Here is a 17,752-nt window from a genome sequence, read left to right as displayed (position 1 = left end):
GTGCTTCCTGCCTTGCCTTGACCTGAAGCAAAGCCTCGGGTACGAAGTACAGGTAGATAGCCGAATACAAAAAAAAAAGGCAGCACAATTCAAGTGTGCAGACGTACGAATTCCGTTGCAGAAAGCAACACGAAGTTGTAGAGACACAAGGATGAATGAATTCAATAAGAGTGCAAACAAAGTACTACTGCTGCTATTGACGGCACGAAACATATATAAGTCCAGAAAGATACGACGAAAATGAAGACGCTGCAGTAGTGATCAAGCAAGACCAAGGAATCCCTATCTACCTTGGACATATTTATATGTGTAGTAGTCATCTATCTGGCCATTTACCCATCCCATCCATCTATTCAAACTCACCAATCAAACGACATACGCCCCCGAAGCCATCTGTCTCGGCTCACTAGCAGCCTCGAAGCCCCACGTCCCAGAGATCTCGTCCAGCTCAACACCACTAAGCGAGTACCGATACCCGGGCAGCGAGACGTTCCTCAGACACTGCGCGCTGCTTCCCCCCGGTCCGACCCAGGTGACGTTGTGCGCCTTGGCGGCCATGGACGCCACCGTCGCATTATCGAACAGCCACTCGAACGTGACCGTGTCGGGGACCAATTGGTCATGAAGCCGCGGCATAGCCAGCGCCTGGGCGCTATCGAAGCCGCGGTCCAGCACCGCCCACAGAGTCTGCAGCGTCGACGATATGATCCTGCTCCCGCCCGCGGCGCCGCTGACGAAGCGCAACTCGCGCGTGGCCGAGTCTTCGACGATGGTGCATGCGATGGACGACAGGGGCCGCTTGAAGGGCGCGATGTAGTTGTTCGGAGACGGCACGAAGCCGAAGGCGTTTTTGCGGCCCGGGATGCTGAAGTCGTCCATTTCGTTGTTCATTATCACGCCTGTTTCGGGCACCATGACGCGCGAGCCGAAGAGGAGATTGATCGTTGTCGTCATGGAGATTGCGAGCCCGGATCCGTCGGCTGTTACGACGTGCGAGGTGCCGTGCGAGTCTGGGTTTTCGAAGCCAGATGGGTTGTAGTGTGATGGTGGGAAGGATGTCGTGTCGGAGATGCCGTGCTTGCGGATGTGAGCTGCTGTGGCGGGATCCAGCATGCTGTCTTCGTAGCTGGACATGTGCGGCACGAAGCTCGGGTCTCCTAGTTCTGTTCGCTGACCATACGCGAAACGCATCGCTTCTGTGAGACGATGCGTGCTGATGTTCGCGGATCCTGGAGCACCCATGTCTGAGTATCCTTCTAGGATCTTGAGGATGCTCAGTGCCACGGTGCCTGAGGCGGGTGCGGAGACGGAGTGAAGGGTGTAGTTCCTGTAGGCCGTGTGCGCTGCTTCTCGCGAGATGATGCTGTAGTTGGACATGTCGCTCATCGTCATGGTTCCATTCGCAGCTCGGACGGCGGCCACCATCTGGGCTGCCATTTCGCCTTTATAAAACACGGAAGCACCTTCGTTTGCAATCGTCTCGAGCGTGTTTGCTAAGCGTTTGCGCGTTATCGTATCGTTCAGCCCGAGCAGGGTACCGTTGGGGGCGAAATCGATGGCCCACTGGGGGTCGGTGACGAGAAAGCTTTCCTTCTCACCAGCGGTTGCTGCTGCCATATATCGGACCAAATCTGCAGTGACTGGGAAGCCATCACGGGCAATCTCGATCGCACCCTGCATCACTTGCTTCCACGGCAACTTGCCATACTTTTCGTGCAGGTAAGCTAGACCTGCTACTTCGCCAGGTACACCACTGGAATGTTGTAAGCATTGAATATCTCTCTGACAGCAATGATGAGAATGAGTTTCACCTAGCAAGACCGCCAAAAATACTGCTGAGAGTATCATTCTGATACATATCACGGAAAGCTGCTGCGGGCGCAGTCTCTCTGAAGTCGATATTCTCGTACTGTCCATCCGGTCCCCTCACCAGCATGAAGCCTCCTCCACCAATACCACTGTGATACATGCCTGTCGTACCAACGCAGAACGTCGTGCCAACCAGGGCATCTGCAGCATTACCTCCCTGAAGCAAAAGGTCCCGACCGATCAGACTACATATCGCAGACTCGGAAGCGACAGCGCCGTGCTGACCGCCTTGACTGTATTGTTCCGGGTTGGAAGGGTAGAAGTTGCCTGTCGATTCTACAGAAGAAGAACCCAGGGCGAGCGGTGTAGCATCCGTGCTGCCCACCAACGTGGTGATGACTGTAGGTAGAAGAGCCGTCCATACTATGTGCGGAGAGTATACCATCGTCATGGCAGATATGGCAATTGCAAATATCACAGCAGTCAAGACTGCGGATTTGTAGTAAGGATGTCTTTGCCGTGAGCGCAGCAGCACTTGCACAGGCACATCCTCATACTTCTCATTCTTCATTTATATAGAGTTCGGGTTTTATGTTATGAGAAGAAGGTTTTTTTTTCTCCCTTTGTAGCGAGGTGAGGGGAAAAATGAACGAGATCAGCAGATTTTACCTCATGATACTTGGCCTTTTGAAGTATCACCCACTTTCGGTGACCAATGCTAGAGGAGGCTTCTGAGGGTGTCATGAGGTGAATGTACTGTAGACCGTGGCTGTGGATGGTTGCCTCGGACTCGGGACGACTCACAGACCACCATATCCGATGTTCTTTGGCGACTAGCGTCCTCGCATGTACTGTACTAGGTGCCCTACAAGTATATATCGCCTAAGATATCCCTACAAAGAAAGCTACTTTTGAAGAAAGTCTGAAAGTATCTTCACTAAAGTCTTGTAAATTCGTATTCTCGTGATTTCACGAGAAGACAAGGTCGTATATGTATTCTGATAAAAAGGCTTTATGATCGATTATACGGCCGTTTCGTATGAGCATTTCTCGCGATAAAGCGCCTCGGTCTGCGGTTTACTGAGACAAGTGAATGACCATTACCCATGGGCGATAAGCATATCTCTATCCCCTTATCTTAATGAGAGTATATGAATGACCGAGGCCGGCGCCGTCTTGGCGTCAGTGAGCCTCATATCGACTTATCCTTCCTACCTCATGGTTCATCGTAGATACATCGTCGCAACTGACCTCTCATTGTGACTGTGCAAGCAGATATGGCCCAGCATTACGTTGCCACAAGACATGATGATTAAACAGAAGCACAGTCTATAGATTGAAGTTCTGGCATTTCTGACACTATGAACGTCTTATGTTAGGCGCTGACGCCTGCACGTGCTCGTGCATCTGCATTATTAGTTTCGGTGGCGTAAAAGTACTCACATGATGCACTGGTCTTCTAGCCCCCTTATATAGCAAGATCATTATCATGACATGCAAAGGACACCCAGAGCATTATATCTCGGGTAAAGTTAGCTGGAGTCACACGACCTGCAACCTAGAGAGACAAGGTAGCGTCGCAATATAGCGAACGCCGGGCTCGAGGCCACACCTCCACGACTTGATCTTCTGTCTGTAATGCCGTCCTTTGCGGTCGAATCTCTGAGTGTTGTTACAACTGATCCATGATTGCCCGGCTCCTTCAGGAGCTGCTAACATGTTCATTGGAAGCGGTACCGAGAGGAAGCGTGAAAGATCCTGCCTTGGCCATCGCTGCACCTTTGGCGCGCATAGTCGGGATAATGGAAAGTGGGCCGTTCACTTCAGCGTCGAGGTCGAGGTACTCTTGTGCTACACCCTGGTCACTGCGCTCCGTGAGATAAGTCATGTATTTCTGGGACAATCCCTTGACGACCTCAGGAGAGAGCTGGCTCTTGCGACGAATGTCGTCGTGGACTGCTTTGATGAGGTGGTACTGCTGCTCTTCATTCTCCGTGGTGGTCGGCTGGCTCATCTCGAAGCCAAGGTATCCGTCCCAGAATGACTGGCTGTCCAGATACTTTTGCGAGTTGTCACGGAAGAGAGCTCGTGCTTGCTCGGCATCGGCTTTGGCTTTGTATGCGAGTGATGCCATCGAAGCAACAAGGGCACCCTTGATCTCGTGCGCACAGTCACTTCCAGAGATATAATGCTGGTAGACTTGCATAGCGGCTTCGTGACCGACCTGGCGACGTTGCAAGTTGGCGAGACCGATGACAGCTTCTAGATGTCCTGGTAGAGAGATAAGAATCGCCTCATAGATGGCACTTGCGATGCTTGGTCTTCCGCTCATCTCCTCGAAAAGTGCCCACATAACCCGAATAGCTGGCTTTGCAATGGGAACGTAAAGGCAACTGGCGCGCTGATAGATGTTGCGAACCTCCTCATCATGACCTTCCTGTGCGTACATCCAGCGGACATAGCGAGTCCAGAAGTCGTCATATTGGGCGCAGGTCACAACGCAACGTTCGTACAAAAAGGCAATGCGAGTATAATCGCCTTCGGACTCCTCGAAGTCAAGATACTTGTGCCAGTTCTCCAGCTGCTCGTCGTCCAGCTCTGTGACATGGAAATATGGGCGTTTGATGTTTTGCTCGTATGTCCAGCGCTTAGTAGTCTCAACTTGGGTGTTGTTGAACACTTCAATGTGATACTGGTCAAGGCGAGCGCGTAGAGCACGCTCAATCTCCAATTCACCGTGACCATGAAGCGCGGGGTCTCTTTGCACCTCAGCCTGGAAGGCGGCAAGAATCTCAGGTGGGGCGAGCTCAGTCACAGGGCGAGTCGCGCACAATGTCCTATACTTGTCAAAGTATCGGGCGTATTGGTGCATTGGGATCTTCATGACACGGCTGACGAGCGCGAAGACCTTGTCATGGGCTTCAAAGCGCTCCTCGAACTCAATGTACTTGTCCCAGAAGGGATGAGCCAAGTAATCCAGGCCTACACTAGCTGCTCCTCTCTCGAAAAGTCTTGGGCAATGTCAGTCAAGTCCAGGCAGGGGGTGAGGGAGTGGGGAGAGGGAAATATGAGGGGGCAAACGATATGTGTTCAAGCTAGAGATGCCCCTATCAGAGCCACGTTCCAAGAAAACTAGCGTCGGAAGGTAGACAATGACAGCCAGAGATGAGTAGCGCTGAAAATCAAAATGCTTTGTGTCTGAGGAAATCATTGTGAGAAGACCATATGTGTAGATGGGGTCTGAAGAGCTCTCACCCGTCTCCGATGAATGAAGAGCGTTGCAGAGGTCGATGGCTTCTGTTGTCTTTGGTTGCGCACTGCGTGTTCTGTGTGCTGGTCATATGTGTGAAGGGACGGGGACTTACTCTCTGATCATGTCTTGATCGTGGTTTGTTTCGACCTTGAAGGCGCAATAGTTGGCCCACAGATCGACGGAGATGCCAATGCTTGCGACGCCGCGCTCGTAAACCTAGAATGGAAATGGTCAGCATCACGAGATATTCATGTACATTTGAAGTGTTGAACGAACCATTTCTGCAGCTTCAGTGCCGGCAATGGCAAATTCCAGATCGGCATACTTCTTCCAGTAGCCGAAGAATAGTGGGAATTTCGCAAGGAAACGATCGTAGACTTGTCTGGCATCTTTGATGGATTGAGGGTTGGAATTCCTGTTGAGGCCTCCCTCCAAAGCTTCAGCGCCGGCGACGAGCTTCTGCCATGCCTCATAGTCGTCTGGGTTCGCCAGAACCTCGGCGTGCAAGCCCCTAAGTTCTGCAGTCTCAATCTCGTCCATGCCCCCTAGAGTGTAGTCGGACATATCGATATCTGTATGCTGTAGGTATTCGGCTGCTTGCCGTTTGCTAATCTGGTCTATTTACAAGATCCTGAAAGATGATTCGGTGCTGAATGCAAACTTCAAGCAGATCTCTTTCTCCTAGATAGCTTGGTAATAACGATACAGTTGACCGGATGATCGAGCCGTCGTGTCGCGTAAGAAGCAAGCTCGGCGCGTGCTTGAAAAGTTAATGAGGAACACAAGGAAGAACTGAAAGCGTTAAGGCGAAGGTAGCGATGTCCTCTGGTATCTATCTTTCCTCCTTCGATGTGTCTAATGAAGCATAGGAGGTTCAAGAAGATAATAGATGAGGAGGAGTGACTTTTCTACTGCTCTATATGCAAGAATGGTACTGGCAACCGTGCGAAGTCGCTTGCTCGCGCTTGGTATACAGATGCTTGTCGCGTAGCCAAGATCCGTCAAAGCAAGAATGGGCCACGCGGTAAAGAAGGGAAGGTAAGTGAGGATAAGTTAAAGCAATAATGTCCGTGATGCATGTCATCTTCACGTCGCAAAAGCTGGAGAATGATCGTCCACACAAATCAACGGAACTTGCCGCCGCGGGATATCTCCGTCCTCCGAGCCCATGGCGTCATAGAGTAAACAACACCTCTGTGCAGGGCATCTCATTGAGATGTCTTTCCATACACCCATTGTCACCTTTCTTGATCATAGACCTGGTGTGGCGGCAATTGAACAATCCGAGATCAGTCATTCAGATCAAGCTCACTAAGGCAACCTCGAGTCTCAGGAAAGTAACTCTCCGCCTCGCAACCAGCGCTATGACTTCGAAGCTTTGAAAACAGATCATTTACTTTTGTCTTGCGTGAAGCTATATATACTACTACTAACTGTATTAATAATTTATGTTTGAAAGCTGAGCCAAGCTCTTTCGTAAGTGAGGTCCAATAAAAGGATACTAATATCCAGAAAGGGGTATCATTCCGAGTCCTCCGTGTCCGTTCCTCATGTTCTCATATTCTTGTTGAACAAATTTTACCCATCTTTGTATGCTGAGTGATGGCATTCATTCCGTCTATGCCTTTTCTCCGTTGTGCTCAATCACGTAGCCGCATTCTTTCTGCTTCTTAGCTTTAGCAAGCATCAGCTCTCGCATCCAGTCGATGCGCTCCTCGGCATTGTCTACCGCAAAATGATGCGTTTTACCTGTTGCGAACTTGGCCCTGTCCTTGTCGCCTGGGATCAGTTGGAAGGCAAACGCGCCACCGTGTGAGCCTCTTGTCTCTTTTTTCTTGTCACTGAGCTTCAGGTTTTTTAATGCAGAAGACAATTTCGAGTTCGAAGCAATATTGCTCACGGTGACACTGTATTCGTCCACATCGATCGTCTCCATAAGGGCAGCAGAGAGACGAGCATTCTCATGCATATCCAGTACAGTGCCGTGTAAGCGGAAATGCGCATCATACCAGTCATGGCGGAGAAGCTTTGTCTTGCGCTTCTTCATCCAACCAGTATGGGCCACATCGATACCGAGATTAGCACGATCTGGTTGGTTCTTGTCCACCCGCTGGACATTGCACCTTGGTGCAGGAAATGTGGTAGGCGGCACAGTAGATACTGTGGAAAAGATCTGGTCTTCTTCGAGCTTTGGCATCGCAAGAGAGGGGCGCCGCCACTCTGCACGGGACCCACTGCGCTGGAGAATGACGGGATCTCGGTATTGCATGTCAGGTGGCACAGACTGGCTGGTGTCACGGGCGATCGGGCCTGTGGGTACTGCAGTGACCGGAAAACCCAGCTCCGAACCGGGTCGATTGCTGTGCATCACTGGTACATTCGGCACGCTGGGTGACCTAAGAGTCTTCAACGAAGACTGATTAACAACATGCCAGGGTGATTGAACAGACTGGCTAGGACTCATGACTTTGGATGGAGCACCTAGGTATGGACTCGCGCTGGCAGAGCGTGGGATGGTCAACTTGGGCAAATCCCTGAACCCGCTACGTGGATTCGAACCTTGTATACGATTCCCTTGAGGAGGTACGCTATCAGACCTTCCAATCGAGGCCCCATCATCTAATGCCGGATAGAAAGCCTGGTGGTGTACGGCAGGGAACATCTCAAGAGGTGGAGTCACTGGCTCGTCGACGTGCCTGCTAGTGATATGCTGGAAATTCAGGAAATGCTTCACATTTTCTTGGGGATCACGATGCTGAACTTGCTCCAGCGTTACTTCGTGCAGGGCGAACGCAGGAAGCTGACTCGGACCAAGAAGGTCAGAAGATGCGACTACAGATGGCACAATGCCTGATGTTGGCCTTTGGTCATCTTGTTCGCGCGCGGTGTGCGGTACCATCTTGTTCGCGGTCGATGGGGTACCAGGATTTCCCGTGATCACAATCTGCCCTCCACGGATAGCGCTGCCTGACCATCCATTGCCGCTTTGTTCCTGTCGAATGGCATTGAGGAGGCGCTCACGTCTTTGCCACTTGGTGCAGTCCTCTCCTTTGCTGCACTCATGTGGCTTTGGTATTACTTGCTCGATGGCCACAATAGAGACTGACTCTCCAGGCTCGACAGGGTCATCACGATGACGTCTGTTTTTCTTGTGATGCCGTCGCTTCCTGTGGCCTCCACTTTGCGCTGAAGGTGTCGTCGGGGAAGTGCAGACATCCGAGCACGGACTGTATGGTATGTCACCATCAGACTTCGACCTCACATTAGGGCCAGGCCGGGTTTGTTCCTGGGAATGAGTTGTACTAAGTTCTCTATCCTCCCCTTTGAGGGTTTGTATGGCACTCCATAGTTGGTGCCTCTTCCCGAACGACTGGATGTCCAATTCTTTGAGATCGTCAAATTGCAGGCGCATCAGAATAGATCCACTGATATCATGTAACCCTAACTTTGTAACAACATCGGATGCTACCCCGGCTTGGCGCATGTATGTACCAACTTGCTGGATCGTCCAGTCAGAGGCATCTTGGTGCTGAGCAGGGCGCCCTTGGCTTGTGAACAAGGCAGTCTGGGGTTCGTGACAAGGCGCTGCCGCTTGTTCCTCACGTTCGTGTGCTTTACGATCTTTGGATCGAGTAAGCGGCTCCTGAGTTCTTGGCAATAGCGGTGACAGTTGGAGAGCGTGGTCGAACATGAAGTTGGCAGAGCATTGGGAAGCACGGAAGAGATGAGGTCCCTTAGGACCCACGACAGGTTTGATCATCACCTCAAAAGGTCTCTGTCTGCTAGAGCGAGGAGTAGGTACATCGTACGAGGAAACAGTCGTTTGACTTTGTCTTCGACTGTCAAGCTTTAGTGCAGTCAGTAAAGGGAGTCCATCAATTCTGCATGTTTGTCGTACCGAGTCACAGTTACTGCTGCCCGAATGTTCCGAGTCTTCTTCGAAGAGACTTGAATCGTCCTCAATGTCTGTTTCCACAAACTCTGTAGCCACTGATATTGGTCGCGCTGCGTCACTTCTTGCAGCGTCAACCCCTTCGTGCTTGCATACCTCGACATTCCGTCCACCACGTGGTTGCGACCTCGTGGTGGTCATGACAGGCTATTATGGGATTAATGTTATGGTAACTTGTATAGGATAAGACAATATATACGCACCATGACGCTGCGTAATTTCGAGCTTAGGATAGTTAGATCGAGGTGAGGAAATATCTGCAAATCAAGGGAGATTGACTGCCACACTCGACTTCGGTGTATTTCGATTCAATCAGTTTGCAAAGCGGCGAGCTCTTGGGTCTTTGGAGTTTGAGCACAACGAGACCCTTGTACACATCTGATCTGAAGAGCTAACCTCTGCGACATCTTGTGCTTCGTATCTCGAGGAACGTGACTTGGCTATGCAGGTAGCGTCAAGGTGAACAATGCGAGTGGCTAGAAAAGCACTGGATTCTCTGCATGGATAGATTAGAAGGCATGAGACGGGAACTTTGTCGATCCAATACGGCATATTGATGAAGTCTCGAGGCAATCGAGGCAGGTATTGGACGCCATACTCTGGGCGCGTAATGCGGAGAGGAGTCGGTGTGATCAGCAATGAAGCGATACTGCTGTCACTGATTCGTTCGAGTGCATTCGCTAATGCTGTGCTCAAATAAGCTCCATGTGAAATTAGCTTTTCTTTAGAACATAGGAAACCCCAAACCACTACCCCCGGAATCGTTATCTCACGAATATGTGCCAAGTATCGAGAACGATCTGAACGTGCTGCTTTCTTCGCTCGCTGGTGTGCTCGCGTAAAACAGGCCGAGAAGCTAAGGGTCCGTTGAGTACAGCCATATGTGCCACAGGGATAATACTGCATCAGTCACGTCGTACCACGACCGGACCGCGTGTGAAATCCAGTAGTCCACCTGCGACCATGCAGGCAAGGGCGAAAGGCATGACTTGCTGCTTCGGCTTCCGACCTGGGTCGATGCAGCAAGGGGCGGTGTGAACAAAGCAATCGCAAGTCTTCACATGATCAATTCCTCGAGTCATCATTGTATTCTCGATTCTCGCAAAGATCCAGACCAGCGAAGGACCACAACGCGACTCCGTGCTAGGACTTTAGATCCTCGAGTCAAACGGATCAAAATATTTAGAGCAAGTTTAGTAGTTGATCTGCCAAAAGAAGCTCTCAAGTGTGCAACGACAGCCTCGCTGTATTGGACATAGCGAGTAATTAGTCCTCAGACTAATTGCCAAACGTGTGGGACCGCACAATCGGGAACCAATGATCGTGACGACGCAGAGTCCGTAAGCCAATAATATACAGTGCGAATGTCGACCTAGGTTTCGCAGAATACTGCGCGCTAAAAGTGAATATTCCTTGACAATATGGAGTCCTGTCAGGGCATTTTGGTCATGAAAGTACAGACGACCAAAGATCCTACGAACCAAGTGGTCGGATAGAAACCATCAGATGTAGATGAAAGCAGGTTTGAGAGTAATCCCCCTACCTCGCTCTATAGCCATTGCTCTAGCATTCTCCTTACATGCATCAGAATCACAGGCGCTAGAGAGAGAGCACGGAATGCTCTATCCAACTCTGGCGAATATTGATGCAAGGGCAACTCTGCATGCTTGCATGCAGTGTATGGACATACCCTACCTGGCTAGCAATGCTGCCGGACAAGACTCCCCTGATCGCATGGCTGCAGCATGTGCGATTGGGCATGATGTCTTCTATAGGTTGTCGCCCAACATGTGGCCGGACGTGGAAAGAGGGATCCACAAAGGCCGGCAGACTGACACGCGGAATGACCGGGCCCTACCGTCCCCCACACGCGGAACGAGGCTCTTTCCGCGATTGGTTCGGGGCCGGGCGCTACGGCAATATCAATCACACGCTTAATCTGCAATCATGTTCATCCGTCACATTGATCGATCAGCCACGTCCAGTCATTCATCGTTCGCATGCTCGCTCATGCTTGCCCTCAACCGTCCTCCACCATGCGCTTGAGCTACTACTCTCGGCAGCATTTGCAGCTCCCAGAGCAAGGGTCAATCACTCCCATGTGCTATAGTTCTCTGCCAGCATCGCAGTACCTGACCGCCTTTCATTGAGCGATGTTGTTGGAACCGCAATGTGTTTTCGGCAGAATGACAGAGCTATTATGAAACTATAACAGAGGCTACGAATACTCACAGCTTGAGCTTGAACACGAGCTTAAAATCAATCGGTCTTGCTAGCACCCAAGATATATGATTTGCAGATCGTCGTTGAGACTTTTGGCGAGGCGACCCACTTGACGCATTGAGCGTATACCCCAACCTACAGTGCAGGTAATTAGCTAAATTGCAAGATGGTGTCTGGGCGGGTTCCAAGCAGTGACGAGCCGATCAGGGACTGGACTTCGTACGATGCTCACTATGAGTCTCGGTAGCTGGGTCGCTGGAAAGGGTCGCATACACAGCGTAGTTCATACCATACGAGTGGGTCAAAGGTAAGTTTGATGTACAACCTGCCAGGGCCAGCATGTGTTGTACAACGGATCAGCGGCCAACCACGTTTGCCCCCCTTGTCATGGTCAATATCAGAAGTAAGTCGGTCATATGAGCCCTGCAGCTAGGCGCAAAAATAGTGCATACCCAGATCTCCTCATATGTCTAATATCCAGACGGCGCCACAAAGTCATTGTCGGCCAATCGAGGACCTTGATCATGCATGCAAGTCTCTCGACTCCACAGCAAGACACTGCCTTAGTCGCCTTTGTCGGCCACTCCAAGAATAGATTATGGAGCATTTTACTGTCTTTCTCTCTCAATTAGGAGATATAAGGTACAACTTCCCATCCAACTTCCTCAAACTAATCATTGGCAGGCCAGCTTAATTTGCTCTCTTTCCTTGTTCTGTCCTCGTTGCTCCCCTCCCCGAAAAAGAAATAGCCCGGCTGGTCCAGGCTTTAGTCTCTCATCATTTAATCAAGCAGCGAGTAGCTCTGCACCAATACAGTCATTCTCGATTCGAATTGCACTACCAGCCATAATCATAATAGTTCCTGCAGCAGGTCTGCGAGTACATCCATACATATACCTTGATATGTCTTCTGCTGCGTCCGCTACGAGCAAAACCACAACACGTGTGAATATGGGTGCTCCTACTTCCACCATCAAAGATGCAAAGGCAGCAGCACTCAAGACGCACAGACGTTCGCGAACAGGTATATACGATCCTCGTTATAACCCAAGATTCGAGGCACGACCCTTTACTTACCCCATATTCAGGCTGCTTCACCTGCCGCCTTCGACGAAAGAAGTGCGATGAAGGCAAGCCCGCTTGTAAGGCATGTAAGCATCTGGGATTGACGTGCGAGTACAAAAGGCCCATGTGGTGGAGCAACGGGGACTCGAGAAAGAAGAACAAGGAGGACATCAAAGATCTCATCAAGACTACACAGCTCGCGAAGAAGAATGCGCAGACGCCTCCTAGTCTTTGCCAGTCTGTACCGACCTCGGAGACTTGTTCCGACCAGAAGTCGCAGTCCCGCGATCAGTCGGTGACAACGCCATATGCCACAGAATGTACCTTTCCTCACTTGTCGCCCGAAGGTTATTTTGCGATACCACCATTGGACCCGTCGATCCCGCCTCCTCACTACCCTATCTTCTCACCGTATGATGTTGACATCAAGACGGAGCGACAGATTTATGTCAATGATGTCCCCACAAGGAGGGATTCAACGATCTCGACGTTCAGCACCTTCCAGCCTCCTCCGTCACATGACATCACGCCTGGCTATGGAGCCGATAGTTGGATCCAACAAGAGTATTACGAGCATCAGCAAGAGTCCTTCGCCGAGGAGCCTATTGACTTCGATTTCTTCCAGCTTCCTCATGGTCAAGTAACACCGACTCACGAAACCATCATTGATGTAGAGGAGTGTGACAGACCTCTCCTCAACCACTTCATCGACAAAGTCGCGAAACTCATATTTCCCATACTGGACGCTAACCAGCATGGCTCCGCACGGTCGGACATCATACTGCCCGCGCTTGGGTCGAACAAGTGCTATCTGCACTGTTGTTTGAGTATCGCTGCGATTCACATGAGGTCGATTGATGTTAGGGGGGCCGAGCAGCTTGATGCGGACATCATGCGACATCGATTCGCCACGGTGTCAGAGCTTTGCGAAGCACTGAACCGTGACACGGATCACTCGCAGATTTTGGAGGCTACGCTTGGAATGATATTCTTCAATTGTTCTGTTGGGCGGCCGAAAGACAGCCTACCTGATATTCCCTGGCATCAACACTTCCAAGCCGCAGCATCATTGGTACAGAAACTAGATCTGCCGAACAATGTCATCACGTTAGCCAAAAGCGGTACACCATACCACCCGCCCTTCAACATGACACTCACGGCTTGGATCGACATACTTGGGTCCACGATGCTCGGACACTCTCCAGTCTTCGCAGACACGTACCGAGAGCTCAACATTGCAGGGGCTGGCGTAGGCTTAGCAGAACTCATGGGTTGTGATGACCACATAATGTTCCTGATATCAGAAATTGCATGTCTCGAGGCACGCAAATTGGAAGGCATGGAGGAAGTCATGCTCTGCAGGTATGTGGAGCTGCTCGGCAATGAGATCAGTAATAGCGAGGTCGCGCCCGAATGCATACAGAGTGCTATCTCTGCCACAGGTGCGGTGCGACCAAAGCAGCTCAGCATCAACATGACATGTGCTTTCCGAATCGCAGCTCGCATCTATCTTTGCACCATGGTCCCTGGATTTCATACTGGCCAGCAGAGTGTTATCAATCTTATTGCCCGTTTTGTGGAGATCATGGACTATATTCCTGCCGGAGCAGAAGGATTCGACCGAGCACTGATCTGGCCACTATTGGTCGCGGGCTCAGTTTCGCTTCCAAACTCCTCGTTCCGGCCGATGTTTGGAGAACGATGCCAGCGTCTTGGTGAGGCAGCCAATTTTGGATCATTCGGCCGCATTCGAGAGTTATTCAAAGACATCTGGAGGATCAATGAGGCCGGCTTTGTTGCAGGAGACTACCAGAGCGTTCACTGGCGGGACGTGATGCAGCGAAAGGAATGGGACTCTCTCATAATTTAGGAGCCCTCGGGAGATGCCCTGGTGGCGCTCCCTTCCTGTTTGCGCTCCTGGTTTGGTAGCCTTCAGCAAGCCGTTCACACACCGGCTCTCACTATAGTGGCAGCAAGTGCCTCTCACTGCAGACGAAAGACGACAACTTTTTACACATTTTCCTTGCTTCCTAGCATTAAATTATCTACTTAGGGCAACCTATCCTTACTGTTCCTACTACATCATGGGCAACATAGACCATGGCTGGTCTTGGTGGCGACGTCCAATACAAGCTAACATAATGGCCAACATTAGCACGACTGTTACAGTGGTTTCTTCTGATTTCGAAGTTGGTGTGCAGGATTTGATCTACAGCGTAACAAGATGAGGTTCACCTCTTACACGGAGTTAGGTACAAGCGGAGCCGCCGGGGTAAATGAACGGCGGCCGTTGCAGCCGGCCGTTGGACAGCAACGCTCGGGCATGAAATGATACCCATGGCATTTTGATGAAATGCATTTCAGTAGATTACCTTACAATAGCTACCTATACAGTACTCCGTACATACATACTTACCTTAATACATACTTGTACACGACAATACGAATGCTTCTTCGCCTCATGCAAGTGCAGCAGAGTTATCCCGTAGCGATCTCTCCCAGCCAGATTTTGTCTCCTGATTATGTCTGCATCTATCGTCCCATAAATGTTGTTTCTTGATCGATCTCCTCAAGCATGGCCGGTCATGCATGATGCACTAAAAGTAGCAGAGTCGGAGTATCTCCCACTGCGGCTTTATATTGCTCGCTCTCCTACCCTTGCAATAGATAAGCACTAGTTTGGGATGGCTTGGGTTTCGGCTGCGGGAAAAGGTCGCTGCTTGACAGAACGATCAATCCTCACCATGCGGATCGGCAAAGGATCCATGGCGATGGCTTCCCAGCAAAGGCCTATGAACGAGACGTTCATCTCGCCCTCTCGCTTGGCCGAGGTCAGTTCGTAGAGCAGGCTAATCTTAGAATAGGCGCCGTAGTCTGATACTTTCCGCTGACTTGTCGTTGTCCATGTCTGTTGTTTGGGCAGACGGCGCTCGGACTTTGCGAAGCAACTGGAAGCAAAGAAAAGCAGGATTCGATGGCATAATAAGAAGCTACATTGAGATAGTAAGAGGGGTAGTTTCTCAGGACAGTGGCAGAGTGCAAGACACTATCGTCAGCAACTATCGACTCTCGGGTTTCTTCTGTGTCGCATTTGGACAGCAAGCCCCAGCGATCTGTCTCAGAGCAGTGTTCATGCACACTCCGTATGCCACTTACAGCACCGTACACCACACGAACACGAGGTCTTTGAACCTTCGCTGTCTCGCTGCCCTCATCGTCTCACCTCAACACTTCCGTGTCTTCCAGCTCGACGCACCTTTGCTGATCAGTACTTGATTCCATCCAATCCACATTCCGTCCAGCCACCAGCTTCTGGCGTTTCGAGTGATTTCCAGGCACAGCAGAGCTGCTCCGACGGTGGTTATTTTTTTGGCGAGTCAATCATGACAACTTCAACCTCACCACAGCCCCTCCCGCCGATTCGAACAACAACAGCCCCACAACCGGCTGATGCAGCCATCATTTCCCCAGTGTCACCAAACAACGACTCGAATACTTCGTCAACCATCACTCCAGGTCATTACTCTTCGGCGTCAGCCATTTCGGTGAAGGCTTCTAACAACAGCAACAACAACAATACCTCTTTCACTCCTTTCCCTCCTACCCCGGACTATGATGATGTCGAGTCACCTTCCCTCACCTCGGGTAATGCTCTTGCCCGATTTGAGTTTGAGCGTCTCGACAGCCACGATCCCCGCAACGTCGGCACCAAAGTGTTGATGGTCGAGTGGGAGGAAGACGCAAATACTGCTTCAATCTCAGGACAGTGGACGGTGGGATGGGATGGCAAGACCGCGGCAGCCGTGGTGCCGACTGATGCTTCAACAGACAAATCGGGCAATGGCTGTCCACAATTGCACAGACTCTATTTCCTGCTGCCGCAATGGGCCAGGGTTCCGGGCACAGTCGTCTTGACCCTGGTCGGCACTAATGAAGGAGGCGGTACCGAGAAGATAGTCTGGCGCACTCATCCTTTACCGGCCATATACCCAGCGGCGTTGGGCAACTCTGCGCGTGCATCAGGCAAGCGTGGAGTCCTGCATACCGTATGGGCCAAGAAGCGACTGCAGAGTCTCGCGGCGGAGATTGAGAATGAGGAAATCCACAATCCGGAGAGCATCAGCCTGACGCTCGCGATTCAAGAACGCGACTGGATAGAGCAAAACTTTGGCATCAAGACGAAGCCCAAGAGCATTAGTCTGCCGCCGACCGCGAGCCAGTCTCCGCTATCCTCGACACCAGGAGGGCAGAATGGACCACATCTACATAGTCCCACGTCACCAAAGTCTCCCGGCAGAGGGCCCTTGTTTGAAAAGCTCAAGGGTCTCAAGCTCGCGACAGGCGAGTCCGACCTCAAAGGATCCTCTTACTCCGCCTCCTCACAGCCAGGTACGTCACCACCAACAGACCCGGACCAAGCCTCGACGACAACATTCCCAGCAGCAAACAACGAGCACAACCCCCTATCTCCAGAAACATCAGATGTAGCCGTATCATGGACGTCCTTCGCAAACCTCCACAACAACACGACGCCATCCCAAACACGAGACTCACTGGCAGCAAAACCACCTCAACCGCCATCCTCACAAGCCTCTACGCCAGCGATGCGCACGATAGCCCCACCAGAAAGCATACTGCTAGAACAACAGCGGCACGACAACCACTCCTCCTTCCTATCCACATCAACCCTCAGCGGGGCCAGCAGCGCAAATAACGCAAGTGGGTCAATGGGCTCTCTGAACGCCTTCGCGGCACCACTACCAGCGGCCTCGAGCTCAGAAGTGCAGTTTCGCGCTCCTGCTCCCTTTACCCCTACTGCGGTATCAGATCCGCTCCAGCGGCGGCGGGACCAATCACAACAAGAAGAGGAAGAAGAAGAAGAAGAAGAAGATCTCTTCGCCCTGCCGTTAAGTCCTAGAAGTCCGGTAGGAGGCGGAGATGCAGGCGCCGGGCGGCAGGGGATTCAAGCTAAGAAATTCACTTTTGGAGTCGAGGATACAGGAAGGTATTCTTCTACTCCTCCGTCGCATGTCACGACTACTCCTTGATCCGGGTAGATGCATCTATATACCTCTGGCGAAGCTTGCTGTTGAGTCTTCTTTTCTTTATAGATAAGACGGTTGTGCATTGAAGAAATGAAAATCACCGTTTCTTGTTTCTGGTTTCTGCTTTGTTTGGGGGAACCATCTTCCGGATCTTTCTCATCTTTCCTGTCGATTTCCAAGGCGTGGTGAGCTTCCCTATGGATGACTCTGCGAAAACGTGCGGTGTGATTGTGGTGTCTGGTGTGGATTATGGAGACGGTTATAGATCCACACATACACCTGGAGTGCTATCATACTCAATTTGCTTCAACATCGCCGAAGCTGCAAGTGTAGCTACCCGGATCTGATTTGATAGACTGTACAGAGTGTGAGCTTCAGCTGCACATGGATTGGATTGATCGTCTA

General features: G+C 51.1%; 5 protein-coding genes across 5 annotated transcripts; 2 read left to right on the top strand and 3 right to left on the bottom strand.

The window, feature by feature from the left end:
- Positions 1 to 366: 366 nt before the first annotated feature.
- Positions 367 to 2,380, bottom strand: AAFC00_003781 (uncharacterized protein; the record flags this gene model as incomplete). Its single annotated transcript, XM_069343305.1, has 2 exons — positions 367 to 1,753; positions 1,812 to 2,380. The coding sequence occupies 2 exons, from the start codon at positions 2,378 to 2,380 to the stop codon at positions 367 to 369; spliced, it is 1,956 nt and encodes a 651-aa protein (XP_069201131.1).
- A 1,131-nt stretch (positions 2,381 to 3,511) lies between these two features.
- AAFC00_003780 (uncharacterized protein) lies at positions 3,512 to 5,626 on the bottom strand (the record flags this gene model as incomplete). The annotated part of the gene is made up of 3 exons (XM_069343304.1): positions 3,512 to 4,820; positions 5,175 to 5,278; positions 5,339 to 5,626. The coding sequence occupies 3 exons, from the start codon at positions 5,624 to 5,626 to the stop codon at positions 3,512 to 3,514; spliced, it is 1,701 nt and encodes a 566-aa protein (XP_069201130.1).
- A 1,054-nt stretch (positions 5,627 to 6,680) lies between these two features.
- On the bottom strand, positions 6,681 to 9,220 carry AAFC00_003779 (uncharacterized protein; the record flags this gene model as incomplete). The annotated part of the gene is made up of 3 exons (XM_069343303.1): positions 6,681 to 8,909; positions 8,961 to 9,161; positions 9,218 to 9,220. The coding sequence occupies 3 exons, from the start codon at positions 9,218 to 9,220 to the stop codon at positions 6,681 to 6,683; spliced, it is 2,433 nt and encodes an 810-aa protein (XP_069201129.1).
- A 2,968-nt stretch (positions 9,221 to 12,188) lies between these two features.
- On the top strand, positions 12,189 to 14,172 carry AAFC00_003778 (uncharacterized protein; the record flags this gene model as incomplete). The annotated part of the gene is made up of 2 exons (XM_069343301.1): positions 12,189 to 12,261; positions 12,326 to 14,172. 2 exons carry the CDS (start codon positions 12,189 to 12,191, stop codon positions 14,170 to 14,172), a joined length of 1,920 nt encoding a protein of 639 aa, XP_069201128.1.
- A 1,513-nt stretch (positions 14,173 to 15,685) lies between these two features.
- AAFC00_003777 (uncharacterized protein) lies at positions 15,686 to 17,350 on the top strand (the record flags this gene model as incomplete). The annotated part of the gene is made up of 1 exon (XM_069343300.1): positions 15,686 to 17,350. The coding sequence occupies one exon, from the start codon at positions 15,686 to 15,688 to the stop codon at positions 17,348 to 17,350; it is 1,665 nt and encodes a 554-aa protein (XP_069201127.1).
- Between the last annotated feature and the right edge of the window lie 402 nt (positions 17,351 to 17,752).

The sequence above is a fragment of the Neodothiora populina genome, assembly GCF_041146345.1.
Source record: "Neodothiora populina strain CPC 39397 chromosome Unknown canker_contig_16, whole genome shotgun sequence".
Taxonomy (NCBI): domain Eukaryota; kingdom Fungi; phylum Ascomycota; class Dothideomycetes; order Dothideales; family Dothioraceae; genus Neodothiora; species Neodothiora populina.
This window is presented reverse-complemented; position numbering and strand designations above follow the sequence as displayed.